General features: G+C 30.1%; 1 protein-coding gene across 6 annotated transcripts in view; it reads left to right on the plus strand.

The window, feature by feature from the left end:
- The window catches only part of GRIK2 (glutamate ionotropic receptor kainate type subunit 2), a 587,451-nt gene that overhangs the window by 464,209 nt on the left and 102,094 nt on the right, over positions 1 to 21,148 (plus strand). For all 6 annotated transcript variants that reach the window (XM_054699057.1, XM_054699052.1, XM_054699054.1 and 3 more), the window contains one exon: positions 19,214 to 19,332. In XM_054699057.1, coding sequence (XP_054555032.1) covers positions 19,214 to 19,332 — 119 coding nt within the window. The remainder of the gene's footprint in view (positions 1 to 19,213; positions 19,333 to 21,148) is intronic.

A 21,148-nucleotide genomic window follows, 5' to 3' on the forward strand; every position in this document is an offset into this window, starting at 1 on the left:
GCTAGTCTTATTTCTCTAGCTTATGACCCACACTCTGTAAACAAGGCCAAAAGAGGTCACAGCACTTTAAACTTCATTTACATATTAACAGCATCAAATGATAGTTATTAGTGTTCTGGTACTATATGAATACAAGTTCTTTAAGTAGACAAAAATCTAGAAAATAAGTAGTACACTCAGCATACATGTAAGGCTAGAGTGTCAGGAATTCAGTTATAGTGATACTAAATTGGCCTGTCTAGGGACAGCCTACAATTTTTGTCTACATGCTTCTAGTCTGCTCATCTTATGCATGGTAGACAGGTAGCAATTTTGAATGGCTCATCTTAAAATGAATGCAATTATCAAAGGATTACATGGTCCATCCTGCAAGGCACTCACTCATTTTAATTTTTTGTTTGTAGCCGTCTAGCCCCTCTGATTCACACTCATTTATTTTTAATGGAAAGTTTTATAGCTTAGGTTTTATCCTATTTAAAATAAAATATGCTGTTAGATAAAAGCTTCATACATGGCAGTTACTGTCTCTCAAATTTAGACCAAATGTTGTTTGTTTCTTAGAATTAATGCAGGTAGATCATTTATTTACTTTGTGAACTTAAGATTGTATGTACCCCAAATATTAAGACTATGATTATAATTTATAACTAACTTGAGATAATAGAAATTCAAATTGGTGCTAAATTATATACCATAGATTTCATTTTTGTTCTTTGATCTTTTCATTGACTGAAAATCACTCCAGTTAAATCTGTCAATCCTCCCTTTCTCTCAACCCATCAATTTATCAATAAGAATTAGTCACATAAATTATGAAATATTCCTTTAAGTATTATTTATTCATGATTTCTGGTATGTATTATTCCACATGTCTTACCAGGGTTAATACTTAAATTATTTCAGAAATAAAAAGATAGAAGCTTTAATTGTTTAAGATTACATAAAAAGCACAAGGTAATTGGATTTTTTTAAATTTTTTAGGTGAACATTCTGAATAATGATTGTAGTTAAGTAGGTCACTTACTGATCTCCTTAATTCAAATGTAAAAGCACTTCCAAAATTTTATTATATAATAAAACACATACAAAATGCTATTTCAAAGATCCAATTTTTTGAAAGAAACTATAATTTTCCACTTCATTTTAACCTGGATATTTTAAAGGAATATTGTGTGAAATGATTCCTACAATTTCTTTAGGGTTTTTTTTTTTGCATTTTAATCATAAAGATCTTATTTACATGTGTGTATGTCTTTATTTTAAAAGCTTGGTATAAGATTACAAACTTCAGAGACTTACATCCATTTAACCCCAAATTATTGAGTGCCCTTTCTTTGTAGAATACTAAGTGAAAAAAAATATATATTTAATGTGTCCAATCTAAATGTACTGATTTAACATTTGATATTATAAAAGGACAAAATTACATGGAAAGGTACTGAATAAGTTAGCCCATCAAGAGACAGTCTAACAGGACAGGTGGCATTCCAATAGGGCACAAAATTTCTGCTCAAGAAAACATTTGAAAAGCATACTGGCATTTCCATGTTAAGTATTGCCTACATAAAATACCATCCAATTGATAATTTTGTCTAAAATTCATCTGCAAGTTACATGCTAGGCTACAGCAATCATTGATTCCATTTGTAGTTTCTGGCTCCATTAATCACCCATTACCTATCTAAGATTTGATTTACTGGCCTAATATTAGTGAATTTTAGTCCATGCTGAGAATTGGTAGTACAGCAAATAAGAACACATCGCTTTAGTTATTTTTTTCCTCATGTATTTTCAAAACCAAGCACTTGTATAGCCATCAATTTATGAACAAAGGCATAAAATATGGACAAAGCACTAAAAATGACTAAAACCCTAAAAGGACCACTAACAGACTGCCAGAGATTTGCAGTATAAAGACAATGTGATTGTTGCATACAATTCTCAAAATCACTGGCTATGATATTTTGTATAATATATTGGAAGTATAAATAAATGTAGCAAAAATATAAAAATGTTAAGGGACAACTCAGTTATATACTTAAGTAAGACATTGGGATGTGTCTTTTACAATACAAAGTCAGAAATTCTTAAAACATTTAATAGAACAAATTGTATCATTGGAATGATAGGAATTGTCTATGTCATATACATGCATTAAGACATTTAGGGAAAATTATATTTTAAAACCATGTCAAATAATTAGTATTCTGTAAGTGTCTAGAACTGTAACTAATAAACATAACTTTAACTTATAATCAATGAAACCTCAATGCAATAAGTGAGGAAACTAAAGTCTAGAGAAACAAAGTAACCTAAAAAAAGACCAATATTTTAAAAAGAACTGGAGCCAGAGTTCTAATAACAAGCAGGGCACCATAATATTAAAGGAGAATTTAGACACTCACTAACAGAACACCACTTTCACAATTATAATTAAAGTTCAAGATCTCAAACCTGCAGGATTTTAAGAAGTGCTGTATCTAACAATGTGTTTTGTTTATGATATTTAATATTTTATGTATTAGTTATTACATTTTGATTTCTTGTTTTACTTTATAAGGCTTTAATATTCTAATCTTTAAAACATGATTAGCATAAATTTAGAGGTCAATCAGCTACATAGTGTTAGGCAACATCCTACATTTTATTTTGTCACTTAGCCCCTCATTTTTTGTTTAGGCCATTAAAGACATCTGAATGTAAGGTGCATCTTTATGTACTCAGAGCCATTAGAAATGTCTTTTATTCCTCCCCCTCTTATGCCATCACTTCTATTTACTGTCTGTTTAATGTAGAGTGTATACATTTCAGAATTTCTCCTTTCTGTATTTCCTAACTCCTGGTCATCGAAAGCTAAATCCTTCATTATTTTTTGTTCAATGAGTGTTTGATACAGATTTAATTTAGAATAATTTAACAATTTCATTTATTATACTGCCTTTCATTGTTTTAATATCTAATGTATTAATGTGTGGTTTTTTTAACATACAATTTTATTATGAATTATTTATTTAGAATGTATCATGTGTGGTTTTTTTTAACATACAATTTTATTAAATTTGCTCTTTATTATCTTTCATATAGTTTTGAGACTGTATGAATGGTCATATCTAAGCTAATTGTAGGAGGTAAGATTTTGATTGTCAGTTTACTTATTCTCTGATATATCATTTTAGCACAATTGAATATGAATTAAAGTGAAAATCATTTACATGTAACATGTTTATGTGAAAATTTGAGGAACTATAAGTGAATATTACCTTAGGAGAGGTCGGTAAAAGAAAAAAATAGGCACTAGGATTTAGTAAAACTAGTAAATAATTATGTAAAATAATGTAGACTGATTTATTTGAATGAGTTTTGCTTAATTCATAACCATATAGGATGAACTATGAACATATTCAAAAAAATCCCTATGATAAGCACCTAGAAAAAAAGGGGACATACTTTCACAAAAAGTTGAAAGTAAATGAAATGAAACAACACTAAGAGCATGGAAATATTCTTTTAAACAATGAAGTGATTTCATGTGAATCTCTTATTTTATACATAAGAAAATTTAGGTAGTGAATGCTTGAAGGACCATCATGATATAATAAATATAACATAACAAAAAATATAATGTAACAAAAAAAGTAACAAATATAATACAGAAATTAAAAAATTAAAGTACTCTTTTAGAAAACTATCATAAAGCTTTTTTAAATTATTAATACAACTAAACTCAAAGTTTAAGGGGTTTATTAAATAACTTTTTTGTTGCTCAGAAAGCAAAACATCATTAAAATTCTGATTAAATCATAGGCTGTTGTCAATGTAGAAGGGAATTTGATATAAATTGTGTGAGAGATTATTGATTATTCCAAATGATAATAAATTATAAACACTGTTATTAAGATATAACTGGAAATGCCTACAAGAAGAGGCAGGAGGGACCTCCCTGGTGGCTCAGCGGTTGAGCGCTGGGCTGCGAAGCTGTCCACAGCCTCTGCAGCACCTGTTCAATCCCCGGCCGCCGGGCGAGGGTCCCACATGGCCCGCAGACCTCTCCTGCCGCCCGCTGCTCCCCTCAGCATTGTACTTCAGTCCTTCTGCCTGTTCTGCTCCCCACTCTGGCTCTGGTGAATTCTCTCACCCTCTCACGCTACTGACTGTACCCAGTGCTTGTATAAATAAATAAAAAATATTAAAAAAAAAGAGGCAGGATATAATAATTTTAATACTCTAAATATATATATATACTAAATATACTAATATATACTAAGATGGTCTCAGATTAAATGGAGAAATTTTGGACGCTAGAAAAGAAGGAAGTTTGTTTTTTTTTTTTAGAAAAAATCTTTTACAATTTAGGAAAAAAGGTATCTTACTACTAGAAGTTAGAGCAGTCTATTTGTTTAGCAAAGCAAGTAATCAAGCTTGAGTTGAAAAAATATTTTGAGAAATTAAAGAACTGATAGCTGAGAGAAATGAACAGACACAGATGGACTTCTTGGCCTTATTTCATGAGCACATTTCCTATTTTATTGGCTTGGGAGAAATAAATCCATTTAAATGAATCAAAATGCAGAACACAAATGTATCTTTTGGAAAAGTATAAAATATATTCTCTCTCTGAAAAAATAAGTACCATATCTGTGTGTGTGTATAATTACATATACACAGATATACATACTACACATATAAATATATATTTATATATATGCAGTCCCATTGTCCAGAAGTTAAAAAACAATTCTAAGTGCATAATAAAAACTCTTGACTATATAATCTTAAGAAAAATAAACACGGAAAAAATAGAAATGTTAAAATTGGAAATTTCCAGTTTTGAAAACACATAAACTAATGTAAATGCTATAATTTAATGAAGCTCCTATTTAATAATCAATATAGGTGCTCTAATAAATATTATATATAGTTATAAAATGTGAGTATTAAGCAGGATTAATTAAAACTATTTTAATATTTAATAGCATAGAATAAGGTAACATTTATTGAATATTATCAATACTTTTCTATTTTATTAAAGACCAAAAGAAATATGTGATTATAATCTAATTCACAAACATGCAACATGCTCACTGTGCAATCAAGACTATATATTTTGCAAGTCAAAATATTATGAGCAAATAATTTTGCAAGCATTTACCAATATAATTATATGTTGTTTTCAAAGTCCACATGAATAGGGCATTTTATTTGCTAAAGAAAAGTACAATTTAGAAAATATCATGCTTTTTCATTAAATTTTTTATTAAAATCTTATATCGAATGTAGAAGGAAATGAAATAATGAAAATAATTTAATAGGTCAAAATGGCTGATACAGAATTCATATCTTGAATTAATGTATATTAACCTACTCTTAGTCAATGTATATTAGTCAGTGTAAATTAACCTACTCTTATTTTCTACTACTACTACCCATTTAATAGACCCTTTTGTTCCATACAATTGCTAATGTTTGAGTCATCAACTTTACTATATTTTATGTAAATTTTAAAAATATATTACTTTTTCAAAACTACTTTACAATTTCCTTATACATTTATCTGTCATGATTTTCAGCTTATTCCACTTTTTGACTAAAGTAGATATTGTGGGATCACTTATATTTCTTTAAAAGTACAAAATTTACCTTTAAATAAATAATTTATTGGTTCAAGATACTGGTACTCCATTTTGTATTTCTGACACAGTTTTCCATTTCAGCCTACACAGTTTGAGAAATCAAGGCTGCTTCCTGTGTCCACAAATTAAACCAAATATCATATACAGAGTAGGTGGCCACAGGGTCAGTATTTGCTATATACAAGACATCCAGTTATTATGGTTGTCTTTTATATATTTCCAACAACAATTAGAATTGTTTTTTTTGCAATTTAATCAATTGCATTGATAAAAATGGTCAGATAAGAAAAATATAATAGACCTAAAATGAAGATGGAAGTATAAAAATAGACATTGGTAGTTCTTTTCTGACAGTACAGTTGAAATATAAAGATTTTATAGAACAAGTTTGGACAGACTTGGTTTTAAATTTAAGAAAATGTTAATTTTTTTTTTAAATTAAGATAGCATTAGTTTACAATGTATATGATTCAGAAATATAAGATCCCACCTCTTCAGATGTCAACTACCACACCACACCCAAAGAAAACAGACAATTTTGACTAACAAAACTACTTGCAACTTGAATTTGTCTCTCCTATTTATTACCTCCAGGAAATCATGATAAATCACTAAAATAATTGCATGGTCATAATTTGAATAGATTATAAAAATAGGATAAACTCATGTATTGACTTGTTTACTATTATTTTCAAAACAGGAAGAAACTTTGAGGAGTAGGTAGTTTGAGTGATGGGCAGGACTGCAGGATGAAACTTTAAATGCTGGCACAAAGATTTTATTAGAGATAATGCTACTATTATATATGTAAATAAATCAATAAGTTGATCTGTCTTCTAAATATATGTTACATTTGTAAAATACCTGAATCCAAACAATTAATTTTAACCTTCTAAGCATGTTTCTATATTAATACAATTTCTTTAAGGCAATGTTTCTTTTTCTGGTGTTGAGGACATATACCTGATGCTCTTTTGCCTGTTATCAAGCTACATAATCTGTCAAAACATTAATGTTTTTCCTTTTAAAAACCACTAACTTTTTTTCCCGTTATTTGTAGAATTCACACAATATTCATGGTGTTTGTAAATCAGTGTTGCTCATACTCTTAGTACTAAGTTCTTAACTAATTATGCTCTTTCATGCAAGAAATTTTTTATTCATATTTGTGAAAAGGAATTTAATTGAATCAAAGCCAGTCTGCTTTATAGTGAGTGAAAGCCCTAAACATATCAGTGATTCAGTCAATAGAGCATAAAATAATTTAACCAGGTACTAAATTCAAGCTAATCTAATGTTTACTTTGTTTTGGCCTTAGATGAAAACATAACAAACTTTATTTTTCCATTCCTAAACTGATGGTAGAAACTAACTAGGTAAACATGATATGTCATCAACTCAAATCAAATTTGAGCAGTTTGTAATTGTGTAAGCTTTTTTTTTTAGTGATAAATAATGTAGTATGCACTTACAAGTAAGTCACATACTCTAGTGATATATATTTGAGCATGTTGTGCATTGAAGTCAATGTATTTTAAATGCATTCCTTTTTCATTTTCTAAAAATTGCAGAAATAACTAGACTTAACTTTTCTTGAACTACTTGAAATTGAAATAAATAAAATAAGGGCTAAAGAATACCACAGACATTCTAACAAAGAAATGAGATGACCACAACTAAGGAGAGTTTGTAAAATACCACAAATTTCACACACACACACACACACACACACACACACACATACACACATACATACACATACCACACTCTGGCCAATAATTCTTCAAGCATTTTTTTATATTGCCTGATTTCATTTTTTTTTTTCCTTCAGGGAATTCACTTCATATACATGTATAACTATTGTTTTGAAAGAGGCAACAATCACTGTATTTGTGCTTTTATTTCTTGCGCTTATTTAAATGTGAAGGTTGTTTTGTTTTCTGTTAGGAATATAATAAATAAGGAAGAAATGAGTTGGAAATGAGAGGATCAACAGGATCTGAAAAGATCAGTCAATTTGGGGTAGCTGACCATACAAGGAAGATCAAGAGCAAGGTGAAGGAATATTACCAATCAGGAGGTTGGAGCTACAGCAAAGTACTTTAAACAAATATTCCCTATCCTTATTAGAGTAGGGTACCTGCCATAACCACATAATCTTTGGCTTTTCATGTGGATGGATCAAGTGTTCAGAACCAATTGATTATGACATTGCATCAATAGATTATTTGCATTTATTTGATGAAAAAACTTGTTTCATACTTACAGTAATAAGTGTTCTATTGCATACATATCTTCATATCTAGCTGTAAATTATATTTTCATATTATCTATTTTTCTCTACTGAGTAAACAAAAAGAAACTACTACACTTTGGTGACAGTTGAAAGTTTTGCAAGGTAAATAATTTTTTCTGTCTTACAAAATTGAAAAGTAATAAATGACAAACATGCACTAATTTATACTCTGAAAGTGATGTTTTCAGAGTTCTTACCAGGGGCAAATTAATGCAATTATCTTGTTTTTCCTTCATAATTTAAATGTGTGTTAACATAGATAAAATTTAATTGCATTATTTTGTTATTTTTTTTAACAAGGATTTACTTATAAATTTAAATCTTTTGCTGTTTGTCCTGTTGGGTAATCAGGCACATAATATGCCACCAAGAAAATAATCAGTAAGGTAATGAGTATATTCTTTGAAAAAATAATAAAATCATGGCTTATGTCAAGGAAGTTTTAGTAATGACTAGAGGCAGCCTACATACTCCACAGATTAAGAAATTAAGGATAAGAGAGAAGAGACCAGATAAATGACAGATAAGTGTGATATTAGTAATGACAAAGTGTTTTTAATTGTATCTTAAAATCTCTACTGGCTCAGTAGTGTCTTCATAACTATATTTCCTATGTATATAAAATATATTTTTAATTTAGAGCTTTCATGAATTTGTTTATATTTGATGGGCAAAACATTTGAAGATGATAAAATTGAATACACAGTGAAAATTTAACTGTTTTTCTTAATATTTTGCTTAAGATAAATCTATAAAATACTTTTTAAAATGCACAGGTTGATGTTGAATAATACCTTTTGATTCTCTGAAGAGTTATTCTAAACCCTTGTTGCAATATCTCATAAATAGTTCAGTGAATAGTGTAATGTAGTGTAAAGAAGAGAGCACCAGCTGTATTGAGTGAAGGAAAGACCTATAAATATACATAAAAAATTCTTTAAAGTATTCATGACTTCAGGAAAGAAAGTGTCTATTCCTGTAAACATAATAAAAGTTATCTGGGTAGCTTTAGTGTTCAGTGTTTCTGTTGCTAGTTTAAATTGCTTGATTTTTAGGAAATCTTGAACTAAAAGTAAACTTAGACAACATTTAATTTTAAAGATAATCATATTTGTAACAATTAGATTTATTTGCTTAATCATTGTAATGTTTAAGCAATTTTAGTTAATTGAATATTCTAACACTGAACTTCCTCTATTTCATCTTGAATCTAGTCCAGCGGAAGTTCTTATTCTTCAAAATCTGACATTAAAACAGTTCGAACAATGGCCCTATTAAGCTTCTCACACAGCATTTTTTGTGCCATATTTTGAAATTATGACACTCAGAAGTGGAAAGAATTTGAGAGCATTTAATCCAGTACCATCATTTAGCAGAGAAGGATGAAGTGACTTGTGTTACTGTGCAATTGAGAATGAGAAAAACACTCAGAGAGAGAAGTTAGAGAGCACTACAGACAAGATACACAATCTGTTATAACAGCACAACCATCAATTATATTATTGATTGGGCAACCAACTAATTTGCACAGACATCCTAAAACATTATTTCAAAAAATGACAGGAAGCTGTAAGAAAATAGTAACCTTATGGTAGGCAATCAAAGAAAGATTAGGCCTTTAAAAAAAAAAAATTTACAGGGCAACTAAAACAATAGGCTCTCTAAACAACTGTCAGCCCCCACTACTTATTAGCATTATTAACTGTGGTTAGGATTATCAGTCTCAATCCTATCCCCTGTCAGCTCTCAGTATTTACATGCATACATGCTCAAGGATTATATTATCAACAGCAATCACCAGTGGTGGGAAAGCAGGAATAATGGTTTCTCTTTGTGTACATTGAAAAACGGAAGTTTCATTTATAGCCTAAACCCTGCTAACAAGGGTGGGTATTATTGTGTTGCTACCTCAGTTTCATGAAGAATTCTATTGTCAATATTACTGAATGACCTCATCTTGTTTTATGTTGTCATATCAAAAAATTACTTATGGCCACTTTCTTGTATATTTTTCCACTGAGATAGACATCCAGTAGTTGTCTGGATGATCTACTTTATTATGATCTACTTTATACAGGAAATAGGTTTTATGACATAGTGTTTCAAAACAAGTTATGTCTTTGGCCCCATCAATCACTAGGTTGAGGGAAACTGAATTAACAATAAAAGAAATAGAAAGCACTTTTTCTTTAATTTCTACTCTTTTTTAAAAAAAGATTTATTTATGCATACAAGAGCTGGGGTACAGGCCAGAGATACGGGGGGTAGGAGGATTCACCAGAGACAGAGTGGGGAACAGAACAGGCAGATTGACCAAAGTACACTGCTAAGGGGAGCAGCGGGAGAGTCAGGAGAGGTCTGCCGTGCCGTGTGGGTAGCTCCCTGGCCAGCTGGGGAATCAAACTAGTGCTGCAGTGGCTGCAGACAGTTTCATAGGTTGCATCTTAACCCCTTGCGCTACCATGGAGGCTCTAACTTCTACTCTTTTGATATGCGTAGGAACTTTGTTTATTGTTCAGAATAAGAGTTAACTGAATAAAATGCAGAAGTCTTATGATTCAGAATAGATCTTATTATCTTTGGGTTTATAGCTGTAGGAATAGTTCCATTAGCTGTTTTAATGTGATCTACATAGTATGATATGTTTTATGGTTTGGTTTGGTATGGGAAGGATAGCCAGTTTGGTTTCGGTCATGCTAAATGTGAGGGATGACTGTCCTTACACATGGAAATCTCTTGAAGGAAACTGGAAATATAGGATGGAGCACTGGTGAGATTCAAATGAGAGTAGATACACAAATATTCAAGATATCCAAAGTCAGCAAACAGCTACACCACATATATGCAAACATGCATATGCACATATATACATACACATATTGAATAATAGAAGGATTAAGTTTATAAAATATGGTAATGATGATGGCATGTGCTATCTATTGACATTTTACATTTTACTTTTTGCAGTGTGGAAGTTACTTTGTTCTGGAGTGTGAAGTCATGGTTGTTGTTTTCAGTTGTTATTTGAACATGTTTTAGAATAGCCAATAAATAGCTAATATATTGCAGTAGAACTTATCTAATAGTATTGAATGAGGTCATGAGTATATGAATTACAGTTCTTCAATCTTGAACTGCATTTAGTGAATGAAATGTATTTATGCTCAATTATGTTTATGTTTTAAAAATCATCTTTATAAATGGCAAACTTGCCTATTATTTCCTATTCACTATAATAATGTTTTCCAAATGTTTTTCTCCTTTCATTACTTAACCTTAGTTTAACTTCATCCAATTTCAAAACTTCACCACTTCATTTTACATTATGAAACCTTTTACATCTGAGTATAGAAAACACAATAGATCTTTAACTAATATCCTGCTCATTAATGATTTGGAAGGTACTAAAATTAACTATAGCTAGTGAAGTTTTTCCTCAGAAACTAATTCTTATAGAATTTAAGATAAATTCCAATATGGGTTTGTGTGACTCATTTACTTTTAAGTAATACAAATTTAATCTACTGAGCAATAGATTGTGGGATACCTGTGTATTATAGACAACTAACAAAGATGAAGTATCATTTGACACTGAATATAAATTTTCCTTATTTCTAAAAATAAATTTTTATTTAAGTTCTATAAACCAATTATTTGGAATGATCACAATTTACTACTTTTCTGACAAAGGATAGTGTTTAGTATTAATTATGCACAGAAATAAATTATTTGGTAGTAAGGATTCAGAAAGTAAAAAGCAATCAAACAAGTGATAAAACTTAAAATTATACCTGCTGAATATAAATAGAACATTACCCATAAAATTATTTTGCAGAATCAGTTTTACAAATTGAATCATGCTGCTGAAAACACTAGTGTTATGTTTAACTATAGTATTTGAGTAAACACTTTTTAGACAATTTAGTTTTTGAGTCATTTCTTAGAATTTAGTCACACTGTAAAAGACTGATAAACTAAGTTTTAAGATAGTGTGGGCATTTTGATGGAAATTTCTTGTGAACCACTACATTTTGTACAGGTTTAGGAAGAAAACTTATCAGTGCCATATTTCATGAGTGAATTTTCCAAAAGTCATATGATATTACTTTGATTCTTATTTCTAATAGTAACATAAAATGTTTAAAATATTTTATTTATATTTTCTTTTATGAAATCAAAATTAATTAAAAATAAGCAGTATTTCATACAAGGTATAACCCCCCAATCTGGCTAATATGTTAAGTTAAATTCTTTTAACTTGATTTATTTTAGCTCAATTAAGCTGTGATCGTCCAGAAAATTGACTGAGAGTCTTGTTTTTATCATTTCTTCATGGATTCAAAGATATAACTTTTCAGCATAAGAGAAGCAATATTATATTCTATGAGTAAAATAGTGAGAATTCAGGTGACAGTGGCAAAGTATAGAGCAAAGATAATATGGTAAACATAATTTATCTTCAAATGAATTTGAATATCCCTTAAGGGATTTCATATCTAGTAACATATTATTTGATTTTAATATTAAAATGTTTATATTATTAGGCTTGGTATGGTGGCAATTTAAAAATATTCTGTAATATTTCTGAATAAAAGTCAGATGGCAGTTAATGTTTGTTACTCAAAATACGATCTTTGCTAATTTTTGAATTTTTCTGTAATCCAGGGATTTTGAGGTATTGTCAACAAATCTTAATTTTTAACTTTTTAATATGTAATATTTGACTCTACAGAGTACAGCATATAAATGTGCTAAAAAATGATGAAACAGTCTTTTCTATTCTGAGTGAAAATCAAGCAATTCCTCATTGACTAGAGAATAAGGAAACTGGAATTAATATTCTATCACAAGGAACTGAATTAGTTCTTAGCAATTTGTTATCCTTTTTATGGAAGATGATAAATACTGGACTCTGACTGAGATGGGTGGTAATAAGGGAGCAGACATTTCAAGAAGCCTCATTGCACACCTGGCTGCAGCTTTCTGTGCACTCGTGGGCAGATACCTGACCTTTCTGAATCTCTAAAACAAAAGAGCAGTAAGAAATCACTTGCTTTCACATCCTCATTTTAACTATATGCCATGAAAGAAAAAAACAAAACCATAGTCGATATGTAAATAATATATAATGCTAAAAAAAGTTTGTATTTTCAATACTTTAATGTATGATTATGCTTAATTTTGGAAATGGTGTATCTATTTTGGTAAGGCAAATTCAGTTGGAAAGCTGTTCTTTTTCCCTATTCAAACTAATCTAATCCCAAATCTAAATTCAGTAAAGGGTTGATTTGTCTTTTTATAAGTAAGGAGAATAAAGCAGAATAGAAAATTCAAAATATCAGAGTTACATTATTGATACATTTTCAAAAGGTACTACTTTGGATTTATAATGCAGACCAAAGTTGAGGGTTATTATGTAATGATATTAATAATGTAGATATCAACTCATAGTGAATTCAAATCCTAAAATATAGACAGGACACATTTTAGAAAACTCATTCCAACTTAAGGAAAAACAAAAATTAGTTATCAAATTATGAAGTTATGAAAATATATAGTTCATTGGTTCATAATAATTTATAATGTTATAAAAACTATATATTCTCAATTTGTCCATTAACTATGATGTAGTTTGCCTCTGATATGATAAAGTCTTCAAGTATATGCTGAATTAACATCTTGCAAAATATAGTAAAAAGCATTTCCTCAATGAGCAGTAGATTATTTCATATGTATTATCAATTATTTTCTTTATAAGACTCTAGGTTAAGAAATCTTTAAAGAAAGATTTTAGTTAACACATGCGTAGCACCAGGTAGTCTTCAAAATGCTTTGCACATATTATCTCTCAGGCTTAGTTGTCCATCGCCCCCTCCTCCCTTTGTAGAGAGAAACCTTTAGCTCAGCGAGATTTAACAATCTGTCACCAAGTACAAAATATACATGTGACTTGAACATAAGACTTTTAATGCCAAAACCTATAGTCACTCTGCTATGGCATTGTAGGCACTGAAATTATATAGCTATAATAGCGATGATGATGAAAATGTTTTTTGAAAACTCCATCTCTCAAAGAACTCATAACATTTGAAGAATACCAAATTAGTGCAAGAAATAATAGTAGATTATGAGATATAGATATTTGACACAAGCAGTTTTGAGGAAAAAGTAAACATCATAAAATTCCATAAGAAAGGTAGATAGAAGTGAATCAAATGCAAGGAAGAGGATTTTTTTACTTAGTAGGAACAGCATAAACATAGTGAGGCAATTAGCCAGTTTACATAATAGTTTGAGTAAAATTAAAAAGATGAAACCTTAAAATTCAGAAGAATAGAATATTAAATGATTCAGTAACTAATAATTGACTGGTTCTAGAGAAGGTGAGTTTCATGGTGCAAAAGTTAATATGAACACAGTTTATAAGACAAAATGAAGGAAGGGAGAACAATGTAGGATTTGAATTTGAAAGTCTATAATTTAGAACTGAGATAAAAAGGCAGTGGAAATTGTTGGGAAGAAACAAAATATCATCGTAAAGCAAAAGTTGATGTGACTAGAGCATACTTTGTATTTAAAGAAAGATTGAAAGAAGATAAAAATTAACTTTATGTCTAAATAACTCAGGGAAGTGCTGTATCACTTTAGAATAGAGCAATTGGGAAGGAGAGCTAGTATGGAATAAGTGGTTGGATTCAAATTTAAACTGTTTAACTGTGGAATGATGGTGTGCTGCATAAGTAGGAATATACAAAAATGGACTATAACAATTTCCATGAGAATTTATTGCTATAAATTGAGAAGTTTTGAAATTATCAGCAGAGACATTAAAATTTGGGTGTCTTAGGTCATTAAAATGGATGAAGGATCTGAAAGTAAAGATTTAGCCCAAAGGCATACCCTGTTAGTGTGGCAGACAGTAGTGATGTTGGAATGCAGTCACATAAATTCAGAGAGGAATATTAAGGAACTGGTATTCAGCAATTATTTTATTAGAAGCTACAGAATTGTTAAAAGATAATCTTGAGGAAAAAAACAATGATTTTAAAACTAAGATTTTAGGGGTAGAAGCTTAGGTTTAAAGAGAGATATAAAAAATAGGAAGATTATCATTTTAGATGTTTGGGCAGAAATTAGAAAAAAGTAGGAACATCAGAATAATTTAAATATGAATATATTTTAAATGCCTGCTAGGATTCTTTAGCTAGGAATTTTAGGAGACATAAGACAAATCAGAAACTGTATTTGTTTACAATCTAATAACTAAAGGGTAATATGTGCACTAATTTGTACATTTGTACCAGGAAATTATAACTTGAGTCTCTTAATGCTATAGCTATAAAGAAAAAAAGAAATACCTGCATCATTCAAGAACTAGTTCAACTTCTCTAAGAAAAATCACCAGAAATATAGTGCCTTGAATCAGAAAACATTTATTTCTCTTACTTCACAGTTCAGTGGAAAGCAATTCAAAGCTGCTGAAGCAGCTCTGCCATCCTTAACATGGAACTTCTAATACATCTTTCATTAGCATTTCTTAAAAGATGGAAAAAGAAAAGAGTTCAGGGCAAATATCCTTAAGGATATTTCTCAGAAGTTGTACACATCACATACTCATATTCCAGTGGCTCACTTTTAGTTGTCTAACAAAGAAAAATGGGAATTTTTAGCTGGGAAGCAATGCTTTTAGTAAAAAATCATGTAGGGCAATTAATGCTTGAGGGACAGTCACCAGTCACTACCATAGATACTTTCCATGAAAGGATCCAGAAGACTGCAACCAATTGGTGGTACTGGATTGAAATTGATATGTGGGTTTAAGATTTTTGTATCTGGAGTAGAGTGTAAGGAACTAGAAGCTGAAGAACAGTATGAGCAAATGGAGAAGAATTAATATAGAACTTTTTTTTTTAAGTGGCCAGCTGGTATGGGAAAAAGTAGTAGAATCTAACTCTGGAAAGGTATTTAGGAGAACAGTGTTAACAATCTTGAATTCTGTGCTTAAATATATGGCTATTTAATCTGTAGTCTGTGGACATGATTGAAAATTTGTATTTAGTAGAGCTGTGGCAATTTGGGAATTAGTCTCCATAAAATTAATGCGAAGTAGTACATACAGCTTATAAATTTGAAATAAAAAATGCCAAGTTCAGTGATCATAGCTGTAGGATGTGATGGTCTTAACTAGCATTGATGCTAATGGAAATAAACCGGGATGCTGGAGGGCAAGAATTGAAAGAGACATTCTGGAGGTAGGCTGATAGAACTGGAAAAGTGTTTGGTGGTCAGAGTTGTGGGACAAAGGCATATAGGTAACTAAAGTTTGTCTAAAGCATTAAGCCTAAGTGACTAAAGGCTATGACATGACTATTGCAATTATTAATTTATGAATTCTGGCAGGTGATGTTATTGAGAGATGGAGAAAGCAATAAAAGAAAGGGATTAAGAGGAAATATGAATTCATATTTGATGTATTAATATTGAAAAATCTACTGTCAGGCTATTGGAAATTCAATTTTGGCCAAGAGAGTGGTAGGGGTTAAATGTATATTCTTGAGATAACTGAATATTTTATGTGTTTTAAAAATATGGAGTCCAATAGAATTTTTTTGTGTGTTTGAAGGAATTGGAAACTAGGAGTATTTATAGGAGCAAGAGATGTGGAAAATAGAGTTAAACATAGAAATGAGAGGTGATTTAGCTTAGAAAGAAATGGAGAATGGAACTAGAATCAGAGCTGTGTTGACTTAAAGGTGAAGGAGATAAAGCAGACACAAAGAAGTGAAAGTCCAATGAATATGTGGTATGTGGGTCTTTGGGATGTATTGTTGCTTGGGTGTAGGCATTTGAAAAGTATGGTTTATTAATAATTGTCAACATTAGAATGGAGACAGAGGGAAAAATTCCCTAATATGACCATAAGAAGTAAATTGCAAACTCAGGTTAGACAGAATTTTTGTTGGGTCAACTTGCATATTTTAGAGGTTTTGTCCACTAGGTATATTCAGTCTCAGGGAAGAGGAAAGAATGTTAGTATGTAAAAGATGTATATAATTTAAATGTATGCATTAGTTTACTGTACCATTTTTCCTGTTTTTAAATTAAAGTTTAGAACAAACAGCTTCACTGAAGTGGATAGTAATCCCTTGACATCAATGCCAGTCTTTCCATATTTTTCTTCCCTATCTGCCTAGATGCGCTTCTCCCCTTTTCCGTTCCTTCCTCCTTTCCTTCCCTCTTTCCTTCTCAGAATTAAAAATATATGTGATTTGGGAAGGGAGAATAGAGCTCTGCATATTTACAATTCTACCTTCCCCACCCCTTACCACCACATCTCTCTTCATCATGGACTCTCTTCAAGCACCTCAAGGTTTGTGGAATTCTATATAAAAACTAGTGATCTTACTTAGTCACATTATATAGTCTCACTATCTGTGTTATATTTCTAGGATTTGTCATGTGTGAAAACTAAGTCCATCTCTAACAGACCAACATTGTGGTTATAGCTAATACACTTTTATGAGTAGAAAAAAATTAATTATCAAAAAATCAAAATTGGAGTATGGTTATATAACCACAGGCAGCCATATTTATATAGCAATATTAATAGTAGTATTGCATCAAACTATTGAGAAATTGCTGTCTGCCTGCACTATATTAACTCATACGATCCTTTCAACATCTTTTAAGTTAGATCTTAATACTGTCACTCTTTTCCAGGTAGGGTAACAGGATGAAGAGGTTATGTAATTATCAATGAATAGAACAGGAAGGCCTGGCTATAGATTTCATGATCTAACTGCTTGAGTACACTGCCTCTCATGAGGAATGAATTGTTTAGACAGTTCATTAAAATTCATTACACTCTCTAAAGATTGATTGCCAACATTCTGGTACTCAGAAATGTTGAAGATGTATATAAACTAAGGTAAAAATAATCAAAAATTTAAATAAAAATAAAGTGTCTGCAACCAAAGCCAGTTCTATTTCAGCCAAACAGCAAATCAGATCAGAATGTTTAATTACTATCCAATCAACCTTTCTGTTCAGTGTGTCAGTTTAACTTAGAAAACCAAGCAAAACATTTCTTTGTTTGTCAAGGATAGGCTATTAAAATAGGGTTGTTCTAAAATTGCATTAGAAAGATGAAAATGGTTTGTTTGATCTTCTGAATTTTAATATGTCAGAAGGATTATTGTGAAGAAAATTGGGTTCTCTGAAGTGACAGATACATTATTCAAATAACTTTGATTGAATGTAAGTTTTTTTAATGTGTTCATAAAGGGTACATGCACTAATTTGGTTTATAAAAGAGTGGCTTTAAACTTTGAGATATTAGGGAAAATATTTTCTCCATTTAATAATTAAATTTAGCATTGTTAATTATGGTGGTGATATTTTTGGATAGTACCTTTAATTGGTAAATATATCTGAATTTTAATCAGAATAAAATAATTATGTATGTATTCAGTTGACAATTTAAAAACTCAGCATGAATTATTTTGGGTTGTTATTAGTATTTCTAAAATCACCTACAACTTATCTTAAAAATTATGTCTGCTTTTCTTTATCTTATAACAGATTTAAATAAATTATAGATTTGAAACCAAGTAATAATTGGAAACCAATCAGCCTCAATATGCATTCCCACTTCTAACACTGCTTTTATACCATGTATATTGGCATGTATTTTGAAACCTCTAATGATGTCAGAAGCATGTGTTAGAATGCAATTCATTCTGATTTGCTTTTTTCATGTTGAGTTTGTAACATGTAAAGGTGTAAATCCAGAATACTATTTTCTTAAAATCATAATTATTCAGTGATTATTTTAATATCTATCAACTTGTTGGTTTCTATTATATCATAAGAAATTTTTAAGCTGATTTTTGTATTGTTTTCTGTCTAACAATTTTCCCATTTTAAAAATGTTTTGTCACTCATTTGTTTTCTTTTTTAATGATTTTTTATTAGTTTTATATTTTTTCCTTAATCCTATACATGAAAAATTGTTCTTGGTTTACAGGTAGAAAGATTTTCTTCTATAGGTAATATATAGTAAATTAATGCTATTTATCATGTTAGTGTGAAGATTAGCTGATAAGGAAAGGGATCTTGAAAGCCTAGCATTTACTATCATGCATAAGAAATTGTACTAGAAAAATGTTTATTTTTGCTTTCTACTTAATCTTACCTGTCTTTCTGTTTCTTTTGCAGCAAAAATGCCGGATAGAATTTCTTCTCACTGCCATTTAAATATATTCTTTTCTTTTGTCAATTACCACAGGTTTAGTCCCTATGAGTGGTATAATCCACACCCTTGCAACCCTGACTCAGACGTGGTGGAAAACAATTTTACCTTGCTTAATAGTTTCTGGTTTGGAGTTGGAGCTCTCATGCAGCAAGGTATACGATTCAGCCTGCTATTTCCTTTGGGCACCATGTCCCACTCTTTGCTGGGTGACAGCTCTTGCTGGCACAAGTCGCTTGCATGGGAGCCTCTGTGCATGTAACCATAATCCAGCTTCTCCATCTACTTACTGCATTTAGGCATTCTCAAATCCCATCCAAGAGAGATTCTGAGAAAATAATTAGCTTTTGCAAATGCACATACAGTATCCTCATCTGTTTTTTTTCTTAACCCACAGTAGGCACATTATTTCATAGATAACCAAGCTAACCTGATCCATTAGCTAGAAGTTGCATTTAAAGTACTACTAAGATTACATCTCCTTGAGACAAGAATACAGCGTAATGATCCTGTTTCCTGTTTCATTTTGATGTAAAATAATTTTCATATCAATTCTTGATGATTAGATGCATTTGTAGTGCATGATTAGTAAATCTACCGCATATTATTTGCAAACTTAAAATATTTAACCATTTAGAGTTACCTTTTTGAGTAAAATATTAGCTGCATCTGATAGCATATAAGATTATCAACTATTGCTTGCTCAGAAATGCATGAAAAATACTCATAATTATTTAAAATTTATAATATTAATGTTAAAAGTAAAAGTTATATTTTTTAGAGTATGACATAATACATGCCATATATCTTAGTAATTTATATATAACTATGAATTCATTATTTTATCCCCAGTTCTCCCAAGATGAATTTATTTTTGCTGCTATGGTTCCTTCTATTAATTTTTTAATATTTATATAATGTTCAGTAAATTAATATTTCAGATAAACTGCTACTCAAAAGACTTCATTAGCTAAGATCAGAAACTTTCATGCATTTAAAAATGTCTTATTTTTAATTTAATTATATTTGTTTTAATTTAATTATAAAATTACAATTACAACTCTTTTACACTGTATACTTGAACTATTTTTGTAGTTTTATTCTATCTCAAGATGTGTGCATGTCAGAGATTATACTAACTATATGATTTTAAGACAAATCAGTAAATAGAGTCCATCTTTATTACATCCCGTTTTGTTCAAACACTATTAAAAACTGAGTAATTTGTAGACAGTATCTTCTTGTTTATAGATTCAAAAATTATTAAAACTGCAATTTAAAATTAGCAAATAAAGCAAAATGCCTACGATTTGAACAACTGACAATAAAAAGTATTAAGGTAAAAAGCCTATTCCTTTTTAAGCATTACCAAATAGCTTAGAAAAGTTTACCTTAAATTATGGTGGTATATTTATTATCCACTTTGAAAAATCCATTTAATAATTGGATTTAGATCTGAAGAAGTGAAAATTTATTATTAAATTATAAAATATTATTATAAAAGGTGCTTCTCTTTACATATTTAATATTATGTACAAAACCATTAACTCAGTATTACTTTTGTACTTTTAAATTATAAATTACTTCCTAAAATGACAATAATAAGTGTCAAAAGGAAAAAAGCTTAGTAAATACATGTAATAAGCAAAGCCTTTTGAAGTGGAAATAAATCCTTTTACATAAATGAGTATCCATATACATAGTTTTACAGCTATTTAACCCTTGAGAAGAGTACTCTTCAATGAACTAATCTAAGTTTCTGTCTCTTTCAAAATAAAATAAAAACCCGGTACTTTTATTTTCCCATTTCTATATTTGGGGTCCAATTTTTTTTTTCCTTAAAGCATAATCTACACTTGGAATGCACTATTCAAATTCTTTCAAAATTTTAGAAATGACTATAGGTCTTTCATATGGGACAAACATCTCCTACAGGTGGACTGGATAATGTAGCTCACCTAGGCAAACTGC

Source organism: Talpa occidentalis, unplaced genomic scaffold (genome assembly GCF_014898055.3).
Source record: "Talpa occidentalis isolate TD23 unplaced genomic scaffold, MPIMG_talOcc4v2.1 talOcc4.2, whole genome shotgun sequence".
NCBI classification, from domain to species: domain Eukaryota; kingdom Metazoa; phylum Chordata; class Mammalia; order Eulipotyphla; family Talpidae; genus Talpa; species Talpa occidentalis.